This window comes from Phyllostomus hastatus, unplaced genomic scaffold (assembly GCF_019186645.2).
Source record: "Phyllostomus hastatus isolate PE091 unplaced genomic scaffold, TTU_PhHast_1.1 phas_scaffold_21, whole genome shotgun sequence".
Classification (NCBI taxonomy): domain Eukaryota; kingdom Metazoa; phylum Chordata; class Mammalia; order Chiroptera; family Phyllostomidae; genus Phyllostomus; species Phyllostomus hastatus.
In genome coordinates this window covers 36,640,731-36,665,472 of record NW_025334017.1, presented here as the reverse complement: position 1 = coordinate 36,665,472, position 24,742 = coordinate 36,640,731, and the positions used below count along the sequence as shown (strand labels likewise).

At 46.0% G+C, this 24,742-nt stretch overlaps 1 protein-coding gene across 3 annotated transcripts in view; it reads left to right on the top strand.

The window, feature by feature from the left end:
* SNTB1 (syntrophin beta 1) overlaps positions 1 to 24,742 on the top strand; it is a 200,045-nt gene that overhangs the window by 159,082 nt on the left and 16,221 nt on the right. For all 3 annotated transcript variants that reach the window (XM_045861305.1, XM_045861307.1, XM_045861304.1), the window contains one exon: positions 14,008 to 14,147. In XM_045861305.1, the coding sequence (XP_045717261.1) occupies positions 14,008 to 14,147 (140 nt within the window). The remainder of the gene's footprint in view (positions 1 to 14,007; positions 14,148 to 24,742) is intronic.

The window sequence follows — 24,742 nt, the reverse complement described above, 5'->3', positions numbered from 1 at the left end:
TCAGGGGGATGAGGCTAGAAGGCACCCCAAAATCTGTTGAGGCGAGAGTAGTCTTGCACAAAAGAAGAGTCTAGAAGAAATGTGTTTACAGACTCATAAAGGAGGGAAGTTGTTGGAACCAGCTACAGTTTATCTACAACCCATCACGTTCTCCCAGTCAGTGTGTTTTCTATCCAAAACCTTACACTCCCCACACTGTGAGTCTAAAGCCAGAGTAATTCTGAGACGTTGCTGTGCAACTCTGGCAAATCTATTGAGAAGAGCCTGCACGCTTTTGATCCTCAGGTCTTTAATGGTTAGAGAAAGAAAGAGGCTATGATGAAAAAGATCACCAACTCTCTAAGGGTAAAGAGGTGGCAATGAAGTCAACTAAATCTAACAGAGTTTGGCAAATGAAAAGCAGATAAGAAGTAAATTGCTGGAAGCAAAAGAAAAGATAAGAAGCATGTGTTTGAGAAGTTTGGAATGGCTAAGTATTTCTGAGAACTTACTGATGGTCTGAGGAGCGAGGAAAATCCCGGAGGGCAGTGTGCGAGGATCCACGACGCTCAGTATCGGGCAGGTTATGGTGCGCGCTCTGTGTTACCCACTTCAGCAGACGCCTTCTTTAGGGAAGTGCAGGGCCTGGCAGACGAGCCATTCTGCAGAATCCAAGGTGCTGTCCGTGAGTTCGGTTGGAACCTGTGAGTAGCACAGGGGTAGCAGGGATCAGACTGGGTTCCGGATGTGCTGACAGGACAGTGGGTGTCATTTCACATCGGATGAGCTCTGCAAGGCAAGATGGGGGTGTGGGGTTCCAGGGACCATTACTAATCAACTGCGTGCTTCTACAACATGCACTCCTATTGATACTCCGTACCATGCTCCTGATGCTTCCTGCTTTCCTTATGTTACCTGATTGGATTCTCAGTTATCCTGAGGCTGAGACACTGATATCTCCTTAAATGAGGCTAGGGCGGGGTACTGGTAGAAACTGGAGGGCTGGAGCAGGGAGAAGCCAACGTAGTTCTTCCCTGTCTCTGCAGTGAGATTCTAAATGGTTAGTGTACAATGTTATCCATTCTATTAATCTGAAGTAAGCTCTCTCACTTAATTAGAATGCGGGTAGCTTCATTTTATATGAACTCTGTTATGAAAAACCCCTGCATAGGTCCAAGGTCAGCCAGAAGGCATCAATATTTGGAAAGACTCCAAGTCTGGCATGGGACTACCTTTGAAACGGTGCCTTCCCACGTCCCATTTAATGCTGCTGAGCTTTCCTAGAATGTTCGATGTCCTTGGAATTATCCTCATGATTCTTTTAAGGATCACAAAAAGAGCATGCTGGCTGCAGAGATGTTCACTGCATAAGGGAAATCTGGGGGGGCGAGGGAGGAACATAAGGTCTGAAAGAGGAGAAAAAAACACACGTCATCCTCTGTTTTCACAGCTCCTTTTCTGTTTAGAAATAACACTTACAGGGTTTCCTGTTGGATGGCTACAGAGAGTGTCCCAGCAGACATGAAAGAGACCTTTTCTCAGTGTCGGGGGTGCCTGCACATGCGATCCAGCCAAGTGAGTGTGAACTTGGACATTTAAATGAGCCTAAAGGGGTGGAGGTGGAAGACACGTCTACACCAGAATTGTTGAAGGAGAGCAAATATGAAAGACAAGCGGGAGCCAAGAAATATAATTTTTAACTGGATTTATTACCACTCCTAACAATTTTGGAGGTTTTTCTTAGTAAAAAGAAGAAGAGACTAGATATTGGGTGGGTGACTAGGAGTTATTCTCATAAAAGCACAAACATTATGAAAGTGCTATGCCAACCACTGGAGTTCGGGAAAGCTATGATGCAGGAATCAAATATCCGAGGGTGTAACATTAGGAAGAAATAAGGAGGGGAAGAACACTGAGCAGAGCCTGTCTCAGCCTGGAGGTTTCCTTGGGCAGATACTCCTTTCTCTGTTCTGCTCAGCTCATTTCAACCACAAACCTCTGTCACAGTATTGCAGACACTGACTCAATAGTTAAGAAATAAAGGGCTATGATCCAATGTCAGAATGAGTTATGTGGGTCTGGGGATCCCAGAGCAGGCTGTGCGCCAGAGTCTCCAGAAGTTACAAAAATAGAGATGTGCGGTCTCCATCCCTAGATAGCAGAATTCAGTGGATTTGGGGTTCAAGGGTCTGCATTTTCAATCAGTGCCCCAGTGATACCAAGGGAGGAAATCTAAGGAGGCTCATCTTTGGAAATCACTGAGTGCTATGAAAGCGCTGTGTATATTTGGATTGTGGTCATGGTCATTGATGCTTATTGCAGATATTCTCAGATACTATGCACAAGACTCACGCAGGGCCCTGGCTACAAATGCAGATTCCTGGAGTGACCTCCAGCACTTTGGAGCACACGGATTCTAGGGGACAAAGGTTTTGGAGTCTGAAATGAGCAGCCCAGTTGGTTTGGAGGCAGACCAAACTGCAGAAATTTGTGATCTGGAGATCAAACTTTGAGAAACGCTGTTTTTTTTTTTTTTGAGAACTGACTGTTTGCTGGGCCCTGTGCTGTAAGCCATTTATGCACATTATCTGATTCTGTCCTCCTGATAGTCCTATGGGGGGGGCTTTCATCTCCCCCATTTCACAGATGAGGAAGGCGAAGCACGGAGAAGATAAGTAACTCGGTCAAGATCACACCGCAAATAGCTGAGCGAACTTGCAGACTACCACTGTCTGACAACAAGATTTATGTTCTTAATACCAGATTGCCTCCTTGCTTCCAGGAGGTCAGAGAAAGAAAAATGAATCTTCCCCATCGGGGCAGGTTTTACAAAGGCATTTAAACTCAAGTAAGACAAGTGGACTTTGGAATTTGTCACTTGGTCCTTGGATACACAAATTTGGAGATTCCTCTAAAATGAATTCTCTCTTGCTTTTGTGTGTTTAGTTCTAAAACTTGAACAGAGTCAACTGAGAGCAAATATGTTGTTATTTCTTTCACATATTACATAGCGTCTGATGTCTGATGTAGCTGAGGCCAGGCCAGGACTTTGGAAAATACTGATGCGGTGCTGAGGCCGGACGCTCCAATGGCTTCTTCCTTCAAAGAACGCTTGGCTTTCTGCTTTGAAAAACAAATAAAATGAGGAAATCAACAAGGAAACCACAGGCACACCCAATGAAAACAAAAATAGAAAATACTTCTGAAGCAGAGAACTTTTTTTTTTGAAGAATGTGCTCTGTTTGGATTTCATGATAATGTCAGTCTTTCAAAAGATAACTGTTTACAATACTGTGAATTTCTGCTACATGTCGGTATCCCTTTAAGGGCAAGTTTCCCGGGTGTTCGAGAAGTAAAACCCAGGAGTCAGAGGTAACTGTTTACAGAACTGGGACTGTGATTGGGCACATAGATGGTGGACCCCTGGGCCCTTTCTGCAACATGGGTTAGACGCCGTTCACTGTGTCTGGGCCTTCAGAGGTGTGCCTCTACATCCCAGATACTATGGGTGCACTGAGCATACTTAGATGAAATAGGGAACCCTGAGAACGTGAAGGGCAGTGAACTGCTTGCCTTTCAACCTCACGTCCCAAATGGCAATTCTTTGTTGTTCCCAAATTAACCCATTTTGCTGGAGGAACATCCAGCTGTCTGTTTAAGGTCAACAGAAGGAGTAAGTGAGGGAGTAGGAATTGGTTATATGTTAGGGGCAGGGGATTATTATGGAGACCCTCGTCATTGGTAAGAGCCGTTTCAAGAAAACTGAGAGTCCCCACATCTTAAAGCCACTGTGTATACATGTTCTCCATTAAATTTCAGTTTTCCAAGAAAGCTCACTCACCTACATCTTCCTCTGTCCCTTCACTTGCATCGCCTGCACTAGAAGTCCACTTTTTTTTTTTGGTATTCCATTTTTATTCAGAGACAAAGATGGCCTTCCTTCAAGGGAGCTCCCAGCTGGGCTACTATGAGTGACACACTCACACACACACGCACGCACACACACACACACAAGTTTTGAGCATGGAACAGGCTCTCACCAGTCTCACTAGCTAATACCTATTCTCGTACCGTAGCCTTCAGTAACTTGCATCACAACCGCACTTGAGCAGAATGCGGGGACCTTTGAGAAACCAGGAACTCCCCACAACCCAGTACGCCAGGTCTGTGAATGGCTCTGCCGCAGTTGTGCCTGTGTGTGCTGCGTATTTCTCACCAGGTGGGTGCTCCTCATTTAACAGCGACCTGGCAGTCGTGGGCCATGTCTGTCTGGGAGGTGTATTTTCCTTGGTCTCCATATTGTCTACTTTTTAATTTAATTATTACAGAAAATACATAAAAGAAAAAAAACAATAATGAGCCTCCAGGTACCCATAACCCAGTTTTAATAATTGTCAGTCTATTGTCTATCTTGTTTTCTCCATCTACCATTTTTGAGCAAAGGGGCGAGAGAGAGCATGCTGGAGATTTTAAAACAAGTGCCAAACTCCCTATCACTTCACTCCCTACTTTATTTTTCTAACTCAAATCAGCTGCCAGCCGAGGGTGGCAGAGGACTACCCCCCCGAGATGTCCACGCCCCAGTCCTCAGAGCCTGTGCATGTGCTGCCTTACATGATACAAGGAGCTGTGCATTGGTAATAAAATTAAGGATCTTGAGATGGGAGACTCCCCTGGATTATCTGGGCAGGCCCAATGTAATCATGCGGGTCCTAATAATAGGGTGGCAGGAGGGTCCGAAGCAGGAAAAGGCGGCTCAGTGACAGAGGGAGAAGACATAACGTGCTCTGGGCCGTGAGCTGAGGAGGGATTGCAGGCAGCCTCGGGATGCTGGAAGAGTCACGAAACTCCGTTCTCTCCTGGAGCCCTCAGGTGGAAGCGGCGCCTGCCAATATCTTCGCTTTGGGACTTCTGCCTCCAGCACAGCAGGGGAATAAACGCCACTGCATTTGTGGTGATTTCTTAGAGCAGCCAGAGGAAGCTAACACACTAACTCTTAAAAATAGGGAGAATTCACATTTAAAAGTGTAGGTATATGGCTTCCTTTGAAAGATTGAAGATTTGGTGATGTTGTGCTCACAACTTTCCCGGTAATGAGAAATTGATTTCTGCAAACAAGCTACCTCATAGTGACCCTTCCTTTTATCTGGTCCTCTGACTTTGGGACTTCCTGTCTAGAAGATTCAATGGTTAATATAGCCACCATAACATTGCTGAAAGTGTGTATTTTGCACCTAGTGGTTTCCAAGCCATGAGCTGAGAGGGTCACGAGCCACTTAACTTCCTAGTGATGCAAATATCTAAAAAAGTGTAGTTGTTTCGAATATCCAAACACACTTTCATAGCCTACCATACTTTATGTTGCTAAATTTAATTTTAAAACTGTATAGCACATTAAGTTGTACTTTACTATCTTCGAGTTTGTGAACATTTGTACCAGGGTGACCACCAGCAGTGAAGAAGACGGTTTGCTAAAATTTAAAAAAAAAAAAGCATGCAAATTGAATTTACGGTATAGTGGAATGCCTTTGGAGAAGAAACTATGCTTCATTTACTAACCCTCCAATTGTGCAATGAAGAGTAGCTATAACAGACTAATTTTGCCCCAGCTACTTGTTATAAATAGAAATATCCTTTGGTGAACAACATACTAAGGGTTATGAGTTATTTAGACCTTTATCTTGAATTACTTTAATCAGGTGTGAGACTGGGGGAATAAAGATCTTTGATTATTCAGAGGGGAATTTAGGGACTGGTATTAAAGTGATGTCTGGCCGCAGTGGAGCCTCACGTGCCGAGGGGTGAGAAATAAGGGCAAAAAGGAAGGATCTCAAGGGCAAACGCAGCCGGCGGCACAGCTGCATGGTGCTGGACCCCGGGCGCTCCAGCCGGCTGGAGCCATCGCCACTGAGTTGCCAGCTGCCTCTCCTCTCTCCTCTCCCTCATTTTCCCATACCACCCCCTGTTCCTTTCTTAGGGGAGGCAACTTTGTGATCTGGAAATATCACAACTCTGAAATCAAGAAGACACAGAAAGTGTCTTTATAACTCTGATTACATAACCGTGGCCGGTGTGTGACCTCTCTGAACCACAGTTTCTTCTGTGCAGTGGGGATAATAACAAACCCCTCAGAGTGTTGAAAGAATTAAGGGAGATGACATGGAGCACGGTGCTTGTATCCTTTCTTAGGGCTGCCACAGCAAGCTACTACAAATCTCACGGTTCTGGATGCTAGGAGCCCAAGATGCAGGTGTCAGCAGGGTTCCTAGCTTCTGTGCTCCATGAGGGAGAATCTGTCCCACGCTTCTCTCCTGGCTTCTGGTGGTTTGCTGGAAAACTGAGGTGTCCTGTGCCTTGTAGACGCAACACCCTGAGGTCTGCCTTTAGCGTGCACATAGCATTCTCCGTGTGTGTGTGTGTGTGTGTGTGTGTGTGTGTGTGTGTGTGTCTGTGTCCAAATTTCCCCTTTTGTAGTGACACCAGCTATATTGGGTTAGGGTCCACTGTATTTCAGTAAGACCTCATCCTAACTAAATTCTCCTCTGAGTAATCAAATCTCTTTATTATGTCTGCAATGACCGTATTTCCAAAAATGGTCACATCCTGTGATAAAAGAGTTGAGATGGCACCGTATTAATTGGGGAGAGGGGGAGGCAATACACCCATAACCCGGCTCATCTCCAATAGGTGCTCAAACCATGTGTGCTCCCAGCCTCATCCTCCCTTGATCGAGAGAGTTCTTTTCCTGTCATGTAGATATTTAAGCCATCAGGTTTAAATGACTCCAAATCTGTCACGTTCTCTCTATACATTTCTCTCCTAACTGCTCTTCCTCATTTACTGCTATTTTTAAGAAACCCAAAGATGGAGCAAACCCCAAACTAGCCTGACCTTACTCAATTATGACATTGTCTAATTCGGGCAGGGCATGGTGTGGAAATGTACTTTTGGACTTTTCTCAGAAACGGTGGAGCTGAGCAAACGAGTAAGCCAGATGAAAAGGGCGCGTTTCCAGGTTTCCGAGAAGAAGGCACTGTGGAGCACCCTGAGGAATCCGCTTCCATACAATCACACACACAGCAGGTCTCCCTTTCAAACAGCTGGCGTTGTGAAGTGGTCCAGACCCAGCGGTCGTGTCCTGGGGGAGAATCCCAGGATGTTCCCAGCTGAGCCAAGGCACTGAAGGGGTGACAAATGAAAGTGCACTCTAAATGGAATGGTTGGGGAGATAGCCATCCAGAAGTTGAGGCTCACTAAGAAGATGGGGGCGGGGCTCACTAAGAAAGCTGGGTGAGGGAGGTGAAAGTAGTTCAGTGGCCGTGGCAGACCCAGGGCTTCTCTGCAGGAAGGAGAGCGGAGACTGTAAACTAATGCAGGAGGGGAAAGAAGCAAGCACAGCAGAATCCAGTTTGGTCCCAAGTTCACGGCCAAGATTTCTCCCAGAATGCTGAGTGCGGGGAGGATTGAGAGAATGGTACTACCCACCCCTTCTCCTCTCTAGGGTCTCCAACCAAGAGCGAGAGGAAATGATGTACTAATGGGAAACAAGAAAGTGATATACTTATTAACAGCTGAGCAGGTGCCCAATAAGCCCTGATGCCAAACTCTAATAAATGTCAGGTTGTAGAGCGCATGGGCCAATGACACACCTGGCCCTCGATGGCCCCTGTCGAAGTGAGGACGTTTAGGTATGGAAACGAGCCACTCGTGTGGACCAAAATGGCCATTCTGCCCCCAGGGGCACATGCATTCTCACTCTGCAGATACAGGGATTTGGGTAGTGATCACAGACACCCACCTTTGACAAGCACGACAGTGCCTGCCATGGAGGTCCGATGACACTTCCCAGCTCAGAACAATTACAGTGACGCGCCTCCTTCCTTGGAGAGGGAGTTAACAGAGTGCGCTGCACAAAAAGGCAGAAAGAGAGGCGCAGGATGGAGCCCCTCTTCCCTGCGGTAGGGGGTCAGCTGCTCCAGCAAGGCGGTCATTCTGCTTTCCAAAGGGCAGAGGAGGGTATAGGCCAGAAAATCACCCCGAACTTAACAAGGCGCAGGCTTCAGTCAACGGATCTGCTTCTTCCCATTTATTAATGGAACGTGACTGGGTTTAGCCTGAACTCACAGTAAAACAGAGTACTCCGAGTTGAATCCAACTTTTTTTTTAAAGCAAGAAGAGACTGCTGCCTGGAATGTATCTTAGAGTATCGCCATTTCAGAGAGCTATCTCATTAGTCGGTAAGCAAATGAGACAAAGCAGTTCAAAGGCCAGGTGGCTGGGTTGAAAGGCGCTCTGCCGCGAGAGGGACTCGACCTTCACTTGCCTTCCGCCTCCCCTTCCCATGAAGCCGCATGATGAGAGGAGATTTAAAGCCCTGGCTGCGCACTTACCTCGTTGGGCGTGTGTGATCTGCCCTAAGGTTGGCTTTATTATGAAGTCCCCGCGACCAAGGCATCACTTTTAATAGAACCATCAAAGGCCTCTGTGAGAGCAAATTAGCATCTGACCTTCCACGCGCTCAGTAAATAACTTCGCAGAATTCATTCCGTGTCTGCAAGCATTCAAAGGCAAAAAGGAAGCTGGCAATGTCATGAGTTCTGACCATTCTCTTACGATTTTCTTTTTAGCCCCCCACCCACCCAGAGTTCATGTCCATCCAAGACCTCAGAATGTGATTTGATTTGGTCACAGGGTCTTCGTAGATCTAATGAGTTGAGTTCATATTGGAATAGGGTGGGCTCTAAAACCAATGACTGTTGTCCTTATAAGAAAGCCACATGAAGACATGCAGAAAGAAGTCTCTGTGACAGCAATGGGGTCAGAGATGGCAGTGATGCAGCTTCAAGCCACAAAGCACCAAGGAAACACGGGCAGCAACTAGATGCTAGGAAGGGGCAAGGAAGGAGTCTTCCCTCGAGCCCTTAGGGAGCGGGGCCCTGCCGACAGACAGCAGAGGCGATTTCACCAGGACCGAGCACCGGAGTCCCACCTCACCGAGTTGCAGGTTGACTCCAATGAGCACTCCAAGTATGAACCCCACATCTGGGTTTTTATTACGTATATGGCTTACATTCCTCTTCTTCTTTGGTCAAGCGAAGGTCATCTTTATCTGCCTCTCTGAGCATTGGTGCAGGGTAACCTAATGTTTGTAAAGCATTTGAAAGCAGATAACTGCTCATTTTTATTACTCTGCTGTCTTGTCCTGTGTTCTAAATACCTAGAAACCTCAGGTGAAAAGACATAAAGTAAAAGATATCCATCATCTCCGACACAAAAGATGTGATTGAGCTTCTTCCTTGGTGAATGGTTTTTACTTGCTCCCCTAATACTGAGACCTCCCTTCCTGAGCAGGGTAGCCAGGAAGCAGAGGGGAGCAGAGGAAAGAGTGTCCCTGAGGCGTGTGACAGGGATAGTGTAGCTCTGCCAGTGTCTGCCCTCCAGCAAGTGCTTTATAGACATTGTCTCATTTAATCCTCCTAAAATAGGCACGGGAAGCCCTTATTAGCAGGTTACCCATCAGCGAACAAGTGCTCACAGCAGCTCAGGAGTCATGCATCGCTTGGTGGGGACGCGTTCTGAAAAAGGCAGCGTTCGGCATTTTCACTGTGGAACATGGCACGGAGCTCCTCTGCAAACCTCGCCGGCACAGCCTGCCGCACTCCCCGGCTGCACGGTGCAGCCCACCGCTCCCAGGCCACCAACCTGGACAACATGGTAGTGGACTGAATACTGTCGGCAACTGTAATTTGTTGAGCTATGATGTCACAATGGTTATGCTGTCACTAGGCAACAGTTTTTCAGCTGCATTATGATCTCACGGGGCCACCATTGTATATGGGGTCCATCACTGACCAAAACATCATTATGCGGCGCATGACTGTAATCTGTTCAGACCCCTCAGTGGGATTTTGAAGACATTGCTGTTTGGCTTCAAAGACAGAGAACTCTTCCTGCCACCCTGTGCTCAAGTACAAAGTAGACAATCAGTACGCTGGGAAGAGCGAGTTGGCGGGGTGGGGGGGAGAACAGCAGCCCCACACGGTGGTTTGGTCCTGTGAACAGAGTCCCCGGGTCACGGCAGAGGGGTAAAGCAAGAGTCCTGGCAGCTAAAGTGGTCCCCTCTCAGTAGCAGGGAATTTTAATGTGAAAAAAATGATCCAAGTTTGAAGTCAGAGACATTGTTGGAAACAAAATTTAGTCTTACCCCATCCCTTGGTAGGTGGGGACTCTGGACCCACAAAAACAAGTAATTCTTGCCCACCTCTTTAATCTGATATTAACTTATTCTGACATTGATATCGTAGCAAGGATAACATATTTTTTAAGGTTTGCTTGCTCACTGGTGCAAGACACTTTTCAAAGCCTTCTCTATGTATTAATTCACTTAATCCTTGCAACTCTGCCCTAGAGGCAACCGTATCATTCTTTTCTGTGGAAATACCTTCCACCAAAAAAAAAAAAAAAGACACTGAAAACTTGCTAAAACCGTCTCTCTGAATGTGAGCTATAGATTCTAGGTATTTCAGGGAGCTCAGCTCAGCAGCTTTAGACTGTCTCCCAGTGGCTCTGGGAATCCCACTCAAGGGTGTGGGTGGTGGTGGGATGAAGCCTCAAAGTCTGGGATCCCAACCAGGCTGCACCTCCATCAAGACCTCCTTTCAGTTGTTTTACATTTTGTTCTATGGCTTGTGATTTCATCTGATAAGAGGGTCCAGTGAACTTCAAAAGTTTGAAAGCCACTGACCTAGATGAACTTAAGAGACCCATCTCAAATGGAGGACTCAATGACTTGCCTGCCCTCGATTCTGTTTTTCATTGGGACATAACTAGCATGTAGCAGTGTGGGAGTTGAAGGTATACGACACGTCAATACATTTACTTCCCTCCATTCTCACCAGTGACTGCTGTCCACTCTCTCTCAGATTCTTGTCATGTTGTAAACTGCTTCTCTCATGCTCTGCAGAAGTAACTACGGGGACGGGATTCAGCTCACAGTTGGGCTTCAGAATAATTTCAGAATTGAATGTCTATTTCCCTGTTTCTTTCCCTTCACTCTTTTTTCATTAGAAACACGACCAGTTTTTAAGAAACTGCTACAGCATCTGATGGCCGGTGGCTGGGGTTGAGATGGAAGTCACTCCACACCTGTTTCAGGAGCCATGTTTTAATAAAATGCAGGCACAACCCCAGAGCTAATGCATTCACATTGGAGACTCTTTGGGTGCCAGGAAGTTTGGATTTGTAATAGAAGTTTTCATGAACAGCAGCGCCAATACCCTAGCCTGAAAAAAAGATGTTCTTCAAAGGCTTTGTGATATAACACTCTGGCAGCCAGAAGGATGGTTTTGAGAACCTTGTTCTTCACTGTGACATTTTTCTCCTTGGGAGGGTCGGTTGTCCTCATGGGCAGACCTCAACCTTCACGCGTGCACAGAGTATGGAAATGAAGGCTCTGCATGTGGGGATGGTGCACGTTCCCTCCCCAACTTTTCTCACAGAAAAGTTAACACATCCACACGAGGTTCTTTAATAAATTGCAAAACGTTTTAGGAGCTCGCAATGATTCATACCTATTTATACCACTTGACATGTGGGTGAGTTTGTGATTCCACCATTAGAAAGGTCTGCATTGTACCATGTGTTGGTGCTTACTGGTGAGGTTTCTTTTGCAAATGCAATATTGTTTTTGAAGAACGATGCTTCGTTGTGTTCCCATTGAAGTGACTGGTTCCAGTCCAAGTTAATGGATCGGATCTGACTAGGTGAGGAAGATAGGCACTTTGGGAGGATCGTCTGTAGCTTCCCCAGCCTTATTTAATGAGCTGGAAAAGTAATTTACTAGGCTTAATGTTGAGGCTGGAAAAATTTTACTCCAAACCTCCCAAACGCTTTATGCCTTGAGATCACAGCTTATTTACCTTGTTGGGTCCGGTACATTATCTTCTAACAATTCATTTTGATCTCTTGGAGATGCTGTTGTTTTGTTGGAAAACAAAAGAGGCTTAAGTATTCATTAAATGCATAAAGGGAGAAATAGACTGGGCAGCCATTCACATTCTAGTATAAATAGCTTCACAGGGGATTTCTTCCTTCTAGAAAAGGAGGTTTCATTTGAATTTGTTGAAGGAGTGGCATTAAATAATAAAGGTGATCATTGTGTGACAAATTCTTCTTGGGAGACTTTGGAAAGGACCCAAGGAGAATGAATTATTGTTGTCAGCAACAAAGATATTCTGGATTTGCCTTATAATTTTTCCCAAAGGAAAATTGTTACTTTGTCATATTGGTGCCATTTCCAAAGAATACCCTTTTTTTTGACAAGTTCGGAAATCTGTGAGTCCGCCACAGTTTGCCCACCCTGAGAGTCACTGAAGACCTTGCCATCTGCCAGGTACCGTGCTCAGCACATTACACGCACGGTCTCATTTCACACCCACTGTAGCTTTGTGAGGGGTGTGCCACTTAACCGGCTCCAAATGGTGCTGCTTCTGCACTGTGCTAAGCACGTTAGACATCTTAACTCAATCCTCACAACGACCCTCTGATTTCCGCATTTTACAGATACAGACACTGAGATACAGGGACTCACTGACTTGCCTGGGATCCCACACCTAGTACATTGAGGAGCTATGGTTTGGGTCTGGGTGCTCCAGCTCCAGGGTCAGCACTCCTAACCACTGTTGTATGGGACATTGTCCTTATCAGTGAGGAAGGAGGAGCACAGAGAATAACAACTTGCCCAAAGCTACACAGGCAATAACAGAGCAGGGACTTGGACTCAGGCAGTCTATATGACTGTGCAACCTACCACGCTCGATGCTCATGCCCTCCTATGAAGCTCCGCTTTCATCACTCATTGCTGAAGCCACACACACTGGCAACCACCTCCATACAAGAGAAAGGGAAGGGGTTTGCTTTATCATTTATTTAGCTTACCATCTAGTTTAATTCAGAATAGATTTGGCTAGTGGTTTGTTATGAGAGGGTTGAATTTCCATGGAATTAGTTGCAGTCATCCAAGACAATCTTAACCTCATCTGCAGCAGTGCTTCTTAACCTCTAATGAGTGTATGAGTCAGCTGAAGGTTTTGTTAAAATGCAAATTTGGATTCAATAGGCCTGGGATGGGCCCAAGACTCTGCATTTCTAGCATGCTGCTACTCCTGGAACACGGTCCCCACTTTGAGTTGTAAGGCTAGAGCATGGAGTTGTTCCAAACTAACATTTGGAACATTTATCCCAGTGTCAACACTTATCCCAGCATTCAAATTGGAAGCAGGACATTTTCCTAGACAAAAGACATTTAGGAGGCTTGTGGGGATCTACGCTGAGCAGAGGTAAGACCTGAGCCACACAGAATCCCAAGACTGGAAGGGCCTTTAAGGGTCCTCTGTTCCCATCATCCAAGTCATGTTTGAATCCTCTCATACCCCTCCCGCCAGGTCACCTCGGCCCTTGAGGTCAAGAATGATCTGTGATGAAGACAACTCAACCTTCTAGAACAAGGAAGGTTCAAGGTGATGCCCGAATTGCAAAAACAATCTAAGAGTGAAAGATTGGAGGGAAGTCTATGATGCCTCATACCTGTTCAGACAGATCTTCGCCTCCATAACACATTTGCAGAGCCTTTGGGTGTTCACTCAAAGGAGTGCAAGCCTTACCATTGCAGAAGGAAAGCAATGCACTTTACCAGAACCCGCTGGGAGCGCCTCACTTCCCAAGCATCTGCACCCCACAGTGAAAAAAATTTCAGGGCTGACTGGCAGGTGCCAAAGTGACAGCTGTCTGGTCACAGGGCTGCTCCGCAGCTGCACTGACTGTGTCTCAGACTCAGGGCCTTGAGAAAACACATTCTCAAAGGATCAAGAGTCATGAGGCCATGAGTGGTTTCTTTTCATTTTAGTTTTACAGCCTGAACCGAAAGATATTCCCATTGCTGGGTGTCCTGATTCGGGGGAAGCCAACCTCCTCTTTGCAGTCACTCTTCTCTCAGGCCGTCGTTTGCCAGTTCTCTGCTTTCTGTTTCAGGTGCCCGGGGAGAGCGAGAGACAGTGGAAGCCAGCCCTGGTTGTCCTGACCGAGAAGGACCTTTTAATCTACGACAGCATGCCGCGGCGGAAGGAAGCCTGGTTCAACCCCGTCCACGTGTACCCTCTCATTGCCACCAGGTAGCCATGGCCTTGTGGTTGTGAATGGCATGCTTGCAGCTGGAAACTGTTTTATTTGTTTGCAATGATTGCAATACTTTATACGATGCAATGCTTTCTGTTGCAACAGAGCTGAGTGCTCCTCCAGAACGTAGCCACCCGTTTTTGCCCAGACTAATCATCAGTTATGACCAAACATGGGGCCAAACACAGAGACGAAGAACACACTGCTCATGCACCATGAAGGGACAGTGACATCAGTGAGACAGTCCCAGCCCAGTCACCTTCTTGGCTCTCCGTCCCCTCCCCTTTGAGATGAATGAGGCACATGTATTTATGATCTTGGAGTTCAGGTAGAAAGAATTATGTCTCACTTGGTAGCACCAAGAATGTCATGTGAAAATGTCCCTCAAGACTCCATAACAAGTTCTTCCTCAGCTGTGTGATGGGGCTGCCAGTGTCTATCTGTTTCTTAGGACCTTCAGTGTACCCTGGTTGCTCATGGAACATATGATCTTAAGGCATCGTACGCTACTGCCCTTCTATGAAGGCCTATATCCTGAGCACAAAGCACATCAGACCTGAGTCTCGCCTTCAAGTAGCTGTGAACTCCCGGACCTGGCTTCTGTTGCCAGCCCTTTCTGCATGTGCTTTATGATAATGGGCACAGTTCTCATTACTCCCACACCCTGTTTCTTTACCTAGAAGGTAGGAATGCTAACATCATGTTCCCTGGGATAATGCCTGGCAGTATTGGGCCCTTCAATATTTGTGGAATGAGTGGTTGAACCACATGAGACAAACTCTGAAAGGAGTTGGTCCTCCAGAGACAGCATAGTGGACTGAGGTTTCAGGGCACCTGTCCTGAGCGGAAGACAGAAACCAGAGAAGTTCTCTGTTCTGGAGGGACTGAGGTGCCAAACAGGTGACAGTGGAGGCTCAGGTGCAGGGGAGAGAGTGAGGCCCAGGGGCAGAGCAGGAGGTTAGCACACGGTGGGAATGGTGGGAGTGAATGGAGCTGGCACTCCTGGAAATTCCTCGGACCTCACTCATGGTTGATCGTGGAGACCAGCGAGGGGGACCCGAGGATGGCAGTTACTGGCCCCAGAGGGAAATAATGAAAACCATGGAGGGCTAGGAACCAGGCCTAGACCCCTTAGAAATCAATAAAATAAAGAAAATAATATTAAACAGTAATTTAACTTTTGAGTTTCCTAAGCCTCGGAATCTTTGGCAGGAAATCTATTAAGTGTTAACAACAAAAACCCCAATAATCAGATTCCAGACACCCTCAAATGTCCGTACAAAGGCTCACGTTCTGCCTGAGGGTCCGTGCAAACTCAGGCGGGTCTCCCCATCTTCTGCGGTCTGCACCTGCAGATCCTGTCCATGTGCACCGACACCCAGAGTCTGAGACTTTCTCACCACCGAAACCAAAGAAAGATGAGGCCACGCTCCCCGTACTCCAGCTGCTCAGGAGAGAAATTGGACTCGTGCCTGTTGGAATGACTCTCAGGAGCAGAGGTTTAAACAAGGAAGGGTCTCTAGGTCCCTGCCGGGCAACTTGAGAATGAAACTCGCCCTGGGGCATGGCTTCCTCCTCCGTTTCTGAGCCTTCTGGCCTGTGGGGGAGGCTGCCTTTTCCTTCACACGGGCGTGCGCTCCTTCGCTCGGGATGTCAAAGCTTCTGTCCGTCTGCTGCAGTAGCCACATTCCAAGTTCTCGGCCGCCGTGGCTCTCGGCTCCCATTTCGGACAGAACAGGTGAGAGCATTCCCATCATCGCAGAAAGTTCTATTGGGCAGCACTGCCCCAGAGCGTAACTTACTACCTCAGACTTTGTTCCGATTCAGACCGGGGACCAGAGTGGCTGCCGCGCACTGTGGCCATCTGTCAAAAGCCCCGGCTGCCCGGAGGATGTCCCCTCGAGGATCCTCGGGCTGTCTGCACAAGCAGGGCTCCAGGGGCGCAGCGCTGCCCTGAAGAAAGTCGTGGGTGTGAACCTTTCAAAGCAAAGTTTCCAGAAAGTGGGGTGGGGCCACAGACACAGTAAATGGCACTGATGAGCTTTGGTGGGGGGAGGCACCAAATGTATCTGTTCCAGGCTCAGATGCCCCAGGGACGCCCGGTCTGGACTGTGAACAAAGTACATGAACAGCCCAGAACCATAAACCTGCATCCCGTATGGGGACAGAAAATGGCAACCCCTTCGGTGCAAACTGGGCATTTAGAGAAAAAGATGACGCATAAAAAAATCATAGCCCGCCATCTAAACATAAAGCAGACACGAAGGTGATACTTCATCTTCCAACTACTGCCCTTTCCCGAGTGACCCAGCCTGACCACTGACCTGCAAGAGAAAAATGTGTTATTAGATGTATCTGCCTTATGAGCAGTGATGAAATGAGGCCCATAATCGTGACCCTGATCTCCAGCTGTAGCCCGCAAGGCAAGGTCTGTCAGAGGTGTTAAGACAGCACTGGCTGTTCTTTCTCACACCATCCCCTCGAGCTCATGGGTAATTTGCTGCCTGCTCCCAAGCAGCAGCCTGGAGAAGAAAGAGTTTCCATCTCAGTGTTTCTTTGGCCAAGATGATGCTTAACCCCAGGCTGACCCCGCCCCCCCTTTCACAGTGCTCATCTGTCAAATGCGCTTGGTTGTCTCCACAGCCCGGGGGGGGATATGCTTTGGGGAAATTGGGCTTTAACTGACCTTTTGGCTTATGCATCAGCCACTCTGGTTTGCACACACCTGGGTCATGGTCTGCTTCCTTGAACGACTCTGGGGATTGTCTAGAGAAAGACCTTTCCCAACAACCATGCTGGGGGAGGGGGGGGTGGAGACTCTTCTGCAGTCTCAGGCTGGGCTAGGAGTGAGATGGCGTAGAACAGGGCGCATCCCCACTGAAGACCCACCCACGCAGGGAAAGCCTGCTCTCCGTGGCCAGGGGCTGGGCTGAGGCCATTCATTTCTGCCAGAGTGGTGGTAGGAATCAAAGGAAAACTCTGGATCCTCCCATTACAGAGGCTGCCCCACTACTACTCCCCTTGGCTGCTTCCATAGCCACAAGGCTAAGTTCATCGAGTGACGCCTTCCTTCCATGTGTTCTATGCAGTCACACGTGAAACTGTGTCCTTTATACACACGCGTTTGGGCCCACAGCCTGTCCAGCAGCATCATTTGCCTTTGAGTGCATTTCCTAAAGATGGGGAGTTCTATCTTTTTTTTAATTTCTTTTTAAAATCTTTTATTGAGGTATAATTTATCAATAGTAATGTACACACACATCTTACATGTACGGCTTGATTTTTGTTTATGGGTGTAGAGCCATGTCTTCTAAGATTGCATTACAGGGTGTCTACTAATTAACCCTCCTGGGTGACATTATCCAGAAGGCCATGGTAGTGCCATTTGCAAATACAGTTGTGTCCTCACATAATGCAGTCAAATAGATTCTTAGAAACGGTGACTTAAACCAATTTTGCCATAACCTAATTGATTTAAACATACTTCTGTATGTCAGTTCGTCTATGGTAAAAGTGGTTTTCATTATTACATCATTTCACTTAAAGTTACAGTTTCTTAGAACCTATTGACAAGAGAGGACCGACTATAAACCAGGCGGTGATAAACCTGGGACTGACCTCTGTGAAGGGGGACTAGGTCGAGGCCAAATGCTTTACGTGGATTCTATCTGAGTTTGCAAAACTGGTCCTGTTTAAGAATTATCTGGCTGCTTACTGAAGATTTCTGTCCTGAGGACCTTTCCCTGGAGATTCTGGCTCCGCTGGCCAGGTTGGGAGTCGGGAATACATGTGTCCAACAAGCACTGGGCAAAGGTGGTCTGCAGGGTCCCCACATCTAACCCTCACAACCCTGTGATGTTTAGGTTTTATTCCCGTTTCGCAGACACACAGAAGGAGGGACTACAGGGTGAAGTAACTCTCCCACAGTCACACAGCTAGGAAGAGAGGCCCGGGATTCCGATTCAAGCCCACCTTCACAAGCACCGTTCTCTGCGGCCTCTCAGGAGCATGCTCTTATTCCCTAGCGTTTTAGTGGCTCTTTGAACATCACGAGTGTGTCATAGAAACATTTCCTTAGCTCTCCTGACAACTTAACCATCACATCTACTGCAGAGTGATTAGGAAAATTAAAATATGACGACTGTATTAGTCAGCTGGGGCTGTCACAACAAAATACCTAGACTCGGTGGCATAAGCAGTAGATAAAATTATTTTCTTGTGACTCTGGAGGCTGCCAGTTTAAGGCCAGGTGCCAGCAGGGGCAGTGTCTGGTAAGGGCTCTCATCGTGGTTTGTGAAGGTGGTGGCATCCTGCTGTGTGTTCCCATGCCTCCTTCTCTGTGCACATTCTCGGGGAGAGAGAGCTCTCTGTTGTCTCTTCTTATAAGGATACTAATCCTATCAGGGCAGGGCCCCTTCCTCATAACCACATTTAACTATGATCACCTCTAAATATAGTTTCATGAGGGTTAAGGCTTCACCACAGAACTGATGGGGCGGTGATGGTAGAATCCAATCCATAGCGATGATGTGAGTGCAGCCTGATTTAGCACGAAACCTGGCACCTGGCGGGACTGAGCAACGGGTCAGTCCCCTGGCCTTGGCCTCAGCCATGCTGGAAAGCACTGGTCAGATGTTAGAGACAGTCTTGTTCCCTTGCACAAGAGGAACGGGCTGGGATTACGGCCAGTAAGAAACAGGTTTCTTCTAAAATTGAGTTACTCCCTCAACAGTTCATAGTTGATTTGTGTATTTGTTTCGGTTATTCTTTTAGGCCCGGGCATATCTAATTTATGTTTTTTCTGGAAGGTGGAAATTTGATTGTGTTCCACAGCAGTGGCCCCAGAAGTGCTCACGGGTTCCCGGAGTTGACCACCAAGCACAGGCATAGACAAGTGTCGGCTCTCCCGCTGGCAAACTTGGACGGGGCCTCTGTGTATCGATGGTGCAATTTATTGCAGCGCACTCTGGAAGTTTGCAAACATGTTGTATTTTCAGCTACTCTCATCCTTCAGCTTTTTATGAGTCCTTGGGAAAACATTTTTTGCTTAGCCAGAGCTTATTTGATGTTGCTGAACATAGAAAAACAAAACAAAACAAAACCCAATAAAGTCTTGCCCATATGGAGTGTGTTGGCTTTCTGTCACTGTCGTCCTAATTGGCAAGTGAGATAGGCCTACAGAGAGTGAGGGTTAAGGTCACAGTATTTCTGGAATTCTGGAGGAGGTGTAGCCCAGAATTCTGCACATCCAGTTTGTTGGCAAAAGGTTCAGAAGTACAGAGCTTGTAAAAGGAGTGACTTGGTCTGCGCCCAGTTCTCTGACCTGGGTTTGGAGAGAAAGGTTTGGAGAGACAGAGACAAAGAAACTGATGAATGTGCACTTCTCTCCTTCGATACCATTGGGATCCAAAGACACTGAGCTTTTCTCCTAAACTTGTAGCGCAGCGATTTTCAACCGGTGTGTTGCAAGAATTTTTAAAGCATGCAATACCTATTTAATCAGGGGCACTGACCTCTTTTCCGTTGGCCTGTCAAATGAAAAATGACAACGACCAGCACAATAATAGCTGTCCAGTGTGAATGAATCAAAATTATACCTATTCTCTTTTTTTACATCAGATTGCCCAAAAATACATTTTTTTCATGTGCCACAGAATTTTAGTAATTGGTTTATGTGTGCCATGAGATGAAAAAGGTTGCAAACCGCTCCTGTGGTGTCATCGTTGGTGCCTAAGGAACTCACCTGTTTCTAAGTGCTACAAGTAGTTGGCTGCCTCAGGCCAGTCTCAGGAACTTTAGGAATGCTTTCCACAGAGCAAGTTTGGCCAATTGCATTGGTCAAACATTTATATTACAATCTGCCTGTGTTTTCTCATGAAGTCTGGGAAGCCTCCACACTCTCAGGGAATGTGGGCATTTTCCATGGGCATTCCCTAGGGTAGCACAAAAGCATCTACACGCCCAAGGATCTACACTCTGTCAAACTGAAAAGTGTGGTTTGCCTATGCACCTGTTTATCCCATACGTCCCCATATGCTTGGTGCTCCCTTTTACTAATTTGGGAGCTTCTCAGAGCTGATGGAAATTAGCAGAGTGGGGAGATCCATGGACTTTGGCATCAGACAAACCAGAAGTTGAATCCTGAGACCACTACTTGCAGTGTGATGTTGGGCAAGATATCAGTCTCTCTGAATTCAAGCCTTACCATGAGGGGAGCGATAGTATCCTCTGCTTCATACCGTTAGTTATTGATGAGACCAATCGAGACAGTGTATGTAAATGTTTAGCATATGACTGAGACATAATAAGTGATTGATAAATGTGAGCAATTGTTAAGATTAGAGAAAATAGTGGAAACTAGTGTGTGAATGACTGATAAGAGATTGGACATATTTGATCCTATATGTAATATTGCATTTATCAGGGACTTGTAATATCTTAAAGACACTGAGATACAAGGACTGGGCTGATGGAGGAGTTGTTGGCGTATTTGTTGTGGAGAGAAGTGTAAGACGGAAATGGGGAGACTGGAACCCCTTAATCACACCACAAAGGTAGTTCTGAAAGCCACTTGTGACAGTACTGGGGGCAGGTGACCTAAGGATGGCTTCCTCTTTGGGGCAAGAATGTTCTGTTTAAGAAACTTTTAAAAGGCTCACATTAGGGGCTGATGGTAGGGGGATTTTTATATATATATAAAAAGGAGAAATATAAAGGATAGAAGTCAAGTGCTATAAGAGCTAATTGTTCAGGTTATTCACTCATGGTTTCATTTTCCCAATAAAATAGGACTAATTTTAATTGTAATTATATTACATGAAGAAGTGCTTAAAGATCTTTTCATAATCCATATTCTATGCACATTGTGATCTATGTTGAACTAATTAAAGCATAGACAGGCTAAGGGAATATGTAAAGATAACCTGAAAATTCCCAAGATTTGGAAAGAGCCTAAGTGCCCTTCAGTAGATGAATGGATTAAAAAAACTGGTACATTTACACAATGGATTACTACACAACAGAAAGAAGGAAATCCTACTTTTTTCAACAGCATAGATGGAATTAGAGACTTATGGTAAGTGAAATAAGCCAGCCAGTGAAAGGCAAATACCATATGATCTCACTTATAAGAAGAATCTAATGAACAAAATAAACTAATGAGCAAAACAGAACCAGAGGCATGGCCACATGGAACAGACTGACAGCTGTAAGAGGGGAGGAGAGGTGACTGTTTGAAAGAAGGTGACGGGGATTAGTCGGCACAGATGACAGAGCCATGGGCATGGGCAGCGATGGGAGGAATGACTATGGGAAGTGGGGGGTGGGCACAGTGGAGGGTGCGAAGGGTGCAAAACTGAGACAATTGTAATACCATAAACAATAAAAAAAAATAAAAATAAAAACTAGATCTCTAAGTCTGCTAAATAATAATAAGACTATTAACTGAAAAGGGGAAATTTCCCATGATGATGTATTATCATGATGTGACAATACCAGTCAGATTGTGAGTCTTGCTGACCTCGGAGAAGGAAAATGCTGGGATGACTCAAACCCGTGGCTGACATGAAATCTTCATCATACCGTCTAACTTCCCTTTCCTTCCTACCTGTCATTCACCAGCTGGAGTGTGGCCCCTTTTCCTGGCATGATAGAAAGATACAGACTTTGTGGTCATGTGGACCTGGGCTCAAATTGTGGACACCCACTCAGTGATCCTGGACCGCTCCTTAACCACCCAGAACCATGGATTTCTTGTTCATGAAGTGGAGCTCATGACACCACTTTCAAGGAGTCAATGCAAATGATAGTGTATCAATGCCACTTTCACCTACTCAGCGTGCACATTCCTTCCTCGCTATTACTGCTGGCAGGTGGCTGGGAAATGTCAGGACACCATGGAGAACGTATGGGGGACAATCAGCTGTCTCTGAAAATTCACCCAGATAATACCACCAGATAGTCGGAAACTGGCTTCCATCTCTTTTGCTGCTCATTCTCCTACATTAAGTTGGTCTTTCTTATAGTCAATATCCCTCAATAGTAAACACTTGGGAGCTTGCCTAACTCTTTCACCACCATAGGCAAGTAAAAGAAGTTTAGAAGACAGACATGAGGCAATTGTTCAGCTATTCTTGGCTGAGGGTGGTTGGTACCTGGGCGGGCCCCTCCTGCCTGCCAGTTAGGTTCTTACTAGGGATTCTCTCCCCATCACTTCTTGCCTGGAGTCTGTTGACTGTTGGGCTCCATCAGGAGTGGGCACTGGATGAGAGACTATTAGAGAGCACCAGGCCAGTTGTTTTTCCTTTCTTCTTTTGCATTGTGGCAACTGCTGGGAAATGCTAATTATAGCAATTAAGTAAAATGAGGATGTAACATCCTTAGCAACCCAGTTACCTAATATGTAATTTTACTAATTTGGCTGAATCTGTGCGCTGCAATTGTTTTTGTTTTAATTAAGGATATTAATGTTTTCACGTGGAATATTTTAGGCAACATTCTCTAATGATTATCCGAAGTTCAATTAGTGCATCAGCATACCTGGTGAGACAGGTTTTTTAGTTTTTCTTTTCATCAAAACCAGAACGACGAAGGAGCATATTTGAAAAGCCAGAAAGAATGTGTGGCCTAGCGCCGCAGGGACTGATAGAGACACACTTGGCGGGGCTCCTGTAGAAACGAGTATTCCTGCTGCCAAGTTTCCTCAAGTCTCGGACAAAGAATCTGACCCGAACGTGAAAGTGGCAAACACTTTCACTTATCACACAGCCATGCTGAGCCGCACAGGATCCACCACTTTGCACATCTGAAGTAGTGTTAAGACATTTCACCCTTTCTTTGTATCTGGGTTAGAGATTCATTTCATTCATGTGATTCTTTAAATGACACTATATCCATGCTGGCCATGAATGTGAAGTCTTAATGACTTTATTTTTTTTTTGATAAAATGATCACTTTATACTCTCAGACCAAAAAAAAAAAAAGGAACTCTTACCCCATAAGTAACCAACTCGCTAAAACAAACACCAGTGGTAAGAAATGGAAAGAAGGAGCAGATTGGAAGAAGAAGCAGGAAATGGATGTTAAGCTGATCTCCTAGAACATGTTATCCCAGTTCCCTTTCAAAATCACTTTTTTTTTCCCAGAACTGAATTAATCTGGAAATTAGCATTTAGTGATGTAAACCCAAGTTCTTTGGATGTAGCCTCAGCTACTGTTCCCTGTGGTTGAGGGAATAAGGGTGGGAGAGAAGTCATAATATCTCATAGTGGTCACCAATCACAGACTCCTTGGAAGATAGCCGTCTTTGCAGTCTAGCTATTTATGTATCATTCACTTAACAAATATTTACTGAGTGCCTATCTTGTACCTGAAATTGTTCCAGGTGCCAGGCATACAGCAGGGAATATTCAAATAAAAATCCTGCCCTGATTGAATTAATGATAATCATGACTATTACTAAATATTCTGTACCAGGTTCCATTTTCTAATATTATGTGGTCCTTTTCATTTGTTCACTTACGCATACTCCTAGCTAAGAGGAAATGTAAAATCTCGCTGGAGTTTGTGGCTTTGCTTCCAACTGTGGCTTCCACCATGGGAATGTGCATCTGAATTTTGTAACCACGGGATGAAGCATGTCCTTGGGCTTCTCAAGCAATTTCAGATAAAACTTAGAAACTGGGTGTGAATTGTAGCTTGCAAGCCTGTCCGAGGGTGCCAGTATTTTTTTTCTGGCTGGGTAAGAAAATTATCATCTCTCGGGAGGCAGATAAGAGACAGACAGTCATAATTTTAAGGATACACAAATAGCTTAAAATGTAAAATAATGGAAAGATAAATAATAGCTATTTGAGAGTCCCTCCTGAGACTTCAGATCAGGAAAGATCTTTGGGAAGAATCTTGGGAGGAATATAAAAAGGCTGCTCCTGGCAGAATGGAAAAACCTCAGGCAGACAGAGTCTGTCCTTAGCTCTACCTTTCCAAATGTCCAAATGGTGACTTTTAACATCATAATATCCTGCCGACATTTACTTGGTACTTAGTGTCCAGAATCTGGCTACAGCAACGTGTTCCCGAATGTGGTTTGCAAATGAAGAGTCCATTAGGAGACCTTTCACTGACCGCACATTTCAAAATAGGTCAAGTGTGTGTGTGTGTGTGTGTGTGTGTGTGTGCTTGCACTTTCCTGTGCAAACTTGAATTCACATCTTAGAAATGTTTTGAAAAACTTGCATTCTTATAGTTAGCCGCCAACATGAATTGCATGCATTGAACACTTACCATGTATCAGGGAGGATGCTAGACACCACCGAGTCAGTGAGAGGTGGAACAAGGCTCCTACCCCGAAGGTCATCAATGTCTAGTGAGGGAGTCCAGAGGAGGGGGGCCTCCCTTGAGGAGATCAGACTTTGCTTGGTCTTGAGCTCCAGTAGATGGCTGTGCTGTCAACGGCAAGTTCATTATCCCCAACATCTCCTCACCCAGGGGCCGTCTGCTTTGACACATGAGCCACAAATCTTACAGAGCGGGCGCCCAGGGATACCCACTGACTGCCTGCTTAGGCCATCTCAACTCAGAGCTCAAGGAGCAA